General features: G+C 41.0%; 1 protein-coding gene across 1 annotated transcript in view; it reads right to left on the reverse strand.

The window, feature by feature from the left end:
• Positions 1–216: 216 nt before the first annotated feature.
• The window catches only part of CPN1 (carboxypeptidase N subunit 1), a 26,729-nt gene continuing 22,252 nt past the window's right edge, over positions 217–4,693 (reverse strand). Inside the window, exons 7-9 of the mRNA XM_018559795.1 lie at positions 3,923–4,022; positions 2,610–2,728; positions 217–733 (exon numbers count right to left, since the gene is read on the reverse strand). Coding sequence (XP_018415297.1) covers positions 599–733; positions 2,610–2,728; positions 3,923–4,022 — 354 coding nt within the window. The 3' untranslated portion in view covers positions 217–598. The remainder of the gene's footprint in view (positions 734–2,609; positions 2,729–3,922; positions 4,023–4,693) is intronic.

Here is a 4,693-nt window from a genome sequence, read left to right on the forward strand (position 1 = left end):
TCTGACAGAGGTTCTAACCCGTCCCTATTCTGAAACTAAAAAGCTTTAGTTTAATTTTTTTAAAGAAGCTGAATATATCCTGATTGTCTCTTGAAACAGTGCAAGCTGTTCCCCAACAACCATTCTCACGGTGCATTTGACAGAATTTCTTGCATTCTTTTGATGAGCTACTTTTAATGCCGGGAGGCTCGGGACGTCAGCTGTTAAGGTGGACTTGATGCCAATGCATCATTGATTGGGTTTATATGAATTCATCTGTTTACAGACACAACAGCAGCTGTAGGAAAACCCTTTAACTTTGGTAAAACAACAAGAGGCGTAGTCCTAGATACAGAAAGCAGCCGGTGCGAATAATTAAATGGAAGATATTAAACCTATTCTCCAATAATTCTTTGTACTTAAATACTTGACATGTAAGAAAATACTTACGTTAACATTGCATAATATTAATATTTTCTTTCATATGCTATAAATGTGTCTACTGGCTCTTAAAGTCCAATTACGTTAGAGGCTTATGAATGGATTGTCAACAGTAGAAGATAAAAACAGAACAAGAAGTTGTGTGCCGAGTCTGGGGGGGTGATGATGGTGTGACGCTTCACGATTTCATCTCTTTCCTCCTTTCCGCAGCCCGGGGAACCACTTTTCTGATATGGTTCTTGGAGTTCAGATTTCTGGAAGGTATCTTTTCCTTGGAGCTTGAGGACCTTTCTTTCTTCAGCTGAAAGTTGAGCTGTGAGAAAATACAGATAAGCATATATATACAATAACAGTAGGTTTGTATATTTTATTATGTTCGGCACTAAAAGGTACATTTGAACAAATGGAATGGATGGAATGTTCTTGCATATTTTCTTCATAGGTTGAATGTATTTTTTTCAAATGTCATCTTGTAATACCGCATTGTGGCCACTAGATGGAGCTTATTTCCTATGCTCTTCAGCTCCATTTAGTGGCCACAATGTGAAATCACAAGATGACATTCGAAAAAACATTTGAAGAAGAAAATATACAAGAACTTTCCATTTGTGTATCCATTTACAGAGAACAATCATTCACATAGATTTGCAGGGCCAATAGCTCTGTCAACTGTTTATAAATGGAACCCTATGTATGTACAAAAAAATATTCCCACGCTTAAGAAAAACCTATAATACAAAAATCTAAAACAATTTGTATTATTGACTTTTAACAAAAACCAATGACAAGAGAAAGTGAGAAGCTCCTGGTTAGCTGGGTCATTAGAGAGTTCACAATGCTCTGCAAAAAACTGCCATGGAAGTGCCATGTGTGCAAAATTCATTTGTAAAAGAAAAACATTTTGGAAAAGATCAGTGTATCAGCTTATAGGCAAGTAAAAAAAATAATGTTGACCAATAACCATTATACAGTAGAGTTCCTTTACAAGTAGAATTTTCAGAAGGTCGCCAATGACAGCCCCTATTTCACTGGTTAGGGATGTGAGCAGGTGACGTGCTGGATGCCAGGCTCATTGAATATTGTAGGCAGCCCTCTGGTGTCCACTAGAGCCTTGACAGGACCCTCGGGGTCTATATAGTACAAGAAAGAGAGCTCCAAGCTGTGGTGGTCAGTCCGAGTGTTATTCCCCATTTGTCACAATAAAAGTTTCTTAATCAGAACAGCATTTCAGGGGTTTGTATGAAGATCTACCTTCATCAGGGCTTTAAAATATTATACTAAAGGAATGTGGATGAGTGGTTGGTGTCCTTGGGCTAAGAACCAGAGACCAGGGCAAGTTTTGACCCTTGAGGGCAGGAGATCATCATATAAATCAGGAGTGGGCAATTCATTTTATCAGGGGGCCACATTGAAAACTTAGATGGCTACGGAGGGCCAAGCAAATTAACGCACTGGTCCACTGCGATACATTGTGGCAAATGTGTTGCATTGTCATTCATTTGAATGGCACCCCAAATGCACCTTCTGACCGCAATGCAATCGACTGCACTGCAACATTACAGTGCGGCAGTGCGTGCGACACACCTGCCGCACTGTAATGAACAGTAGGTGCGTTAGTCGCTGATGGGCGGGAAACTATACATGCAACCCCCCTACTCCACTTGTACTGCTTTAATCCTCTTTCTTTGTTAAAGTTCACGTGCGAAGCTGCAGAAGAGGAGATGGAGGAGGACCCCTGATGTCATTGGGTGCTAGGACACCAGCGGTCCTAGCAACCAAAGACCAAAGAGAAACGTGGTTTCAAACACAGACTGATCGCTGACCTGCACTGGGCTATGTCTTGCAGTGAATGCAACAGTCTTGGAGGCCGGTGAATCCACTGTAAGCCAACCATAACAGAGCGCAGATGGGCAGGCTGGACAGCCACAGACCAAGGGTCAGATACAGCCCTCTGACTGTAAAATGCCCAAGTCTGATTTTTTTTTCCAAATCTTTTTATTAATTTTAATTCACGGTTAACAAAATCATAACAAAACCAATTCCACAATACAATACTCTTCCATCTGCTCTGATATAAAATTTACTAGTGCATATTCAGAGGTCCCAACAGCTCTGCCATTAGCAGCTATTGGAAATATATTGGTCTGAGGTATTGTTTATTACATGTGAATGACGTCTTTGTAACCTACCTCTGTAGGTGCACTTGGACCAACGGTAACCGTCGCAGTCTTTGAATGGTATCCGTCTGCTGAAACTGTCACTGTATACGTGCCCGGTAACAACAGGCGAAAATAATCTCCCCCTTCACCTGCCGGGAGAAAAAATGATTTAATAATACGTGAATATTTTAAGGAGGAAACCACATTAAAAGTATATTTCAGTGTTTGGTAGATTCCTTCTATCTTTAGCGGACTTTATTGGGGATCTCTGCGCTAGATTCTCAGGTCTGCACACTCGCTGTGCCCATTTTCCGGGGCCCCATTCTTCCTGTTAGATGTTTGATTAAACTATATTATGTATGAAGTATCCTGAAACAGATTTAGGATACAAAGTTCCCCATTGTTCACTAAATTCTATGTTTTTGACTATCCATTGCAAGTTGTTGACCCATATTGCCTTTAACCTGTACTTTAGACTGTACTTGTCAGCTTGTTGATCTGTTATCTTTGTTTTTTTATACAGTTGTCTTATGTTATGACTCTACAGGGCAACCTTGTGTGTTTTCATGTATAAAAACCTCAATAAAAACATGTAAAAGAGAAAAATATATAATATTATGGAGAACATAACAGGAGGAGCTAGATATACAAAGGTGGGGGTGGGGGCATCCTGAGGGTACCGGGTGACACCTGGCCATGATGTCGCCACGTGCGTGCGCAATGACGTCATCGCACATGCACCGCCATTTTGGTAATACCTGTCGGCGGTCATCTTGATGATGGATCCCAGCAGAGAGAGGAGGCGAAGTTCATTTGGTGGGATAAGGTATGCCGCCGGGTCCCCTCCTCTCTCCTGTGACTGGCGGGCTCTTAGTCCATGACCGAGTGCCCGACTTTTCAGAGGAGGTAACACCAAAATGACTGTCAGTCATTTTGGTGTCACCCCTCCAAGGGTGTTAACGGGGTGCGGGCCGCATCCCCCTAGTGATGCCACTGGGGGGGTACCCAAAACTCCCAGATGGACAGAAACAGAGTCTGGAGCTATGGTAGGGAGATCTTACTAATGGAGTATCCTAGACATAGAAGCCAGGGGCTGCCTCTATTCGCCAAGCTCCAAATATAGCTAATATATAATATTTTGGCCAACTGGCCCATTATTATTTACTCCATTAACTAAAACAAAGCAAAGCATATAACTACATCCCCTATAATTTTCCCCCTGTTAAAGCAAGTTAAACCAAGCATATATATATAATTAATTTTCTATGGGTTAAACTCAATGGACTCGTGTCTTTTCTTTTACTGTAACTATGAACGATACAAGCAAAGTAAATACTACTTACCAGAGAATATGTTATGGTTGATACCGCCCACTAAGACGAGAGCATTGGCTATACCGTTATTATTTTCATCGGTCACCAGACCTTTAATGCCTTGGTGCACCTAGACAGAAACCAGAGACAAGTGAAGTAATGCAGAGTATGGTTTGTTCAATGAGGTCAGTTTTACAAGCTTCAGACAGTTCTATGAACCGCGGCTTATAACGTCACAAATAATAACGACGGAGGTGAACTCTACAATCTGGTGATGCTGGAAATATCCTCCTGCATCTCATGAGTAATGACTAATCGTTGCCAGTGCACATCATCTGAGTTCTCTGTATCCAACTTATACTTTGTTTAACACTTCTTATTATGTTTTCTTTTTAGATAAATGCTACTACATGGAAAAGTGCACAGACTGCAGACCCCAGCCATCGACATAAAGTAAACTCAAGCACTATAATATCATATAAGCTTTAACATGTTAATGTCATTTCGAAACGTTGTGTTTATTCTTTTAAAATCTGCTTCTTTCGTTAAAATATTACCTGGTGATCCTGCCATGGATTCGGGCACTTCCTGTTATAGGCTGACAACTGTCACCCGACAGTGCTCCTACGTTGTCACCTTGACACACTAGGGTTGATTTACTAAAGCAAATAGGCTGTTGACCTTGCAAGGCAATGTGCACTTTGCAGGGCAAGTTTTCCCTTAGTTTAGTGCAAGTGGTGGAATTTCAGTTTGCAAAGAATACCCAATTATCTGCAAGGAAAAAATAAATAAATATATATA

The sequence above is a fragment of the Nanorana parkeri genome, unplaced genomic scaffold, assembly GCF_000935625.1.
Source record: "Nanorana parkeri isolate BGI_ZX_2015 unplaced genomic scaffold, ASM93562v1 scaffold2, whole genome shotgun sequence".
NCBI classification, from domain to species: domain Eukaryota; kingdom Metazoa; phylum Chordata; class Amphibia; order Anura; family Dicroglossidae; genus Nanorana; species Nanorana parkeri.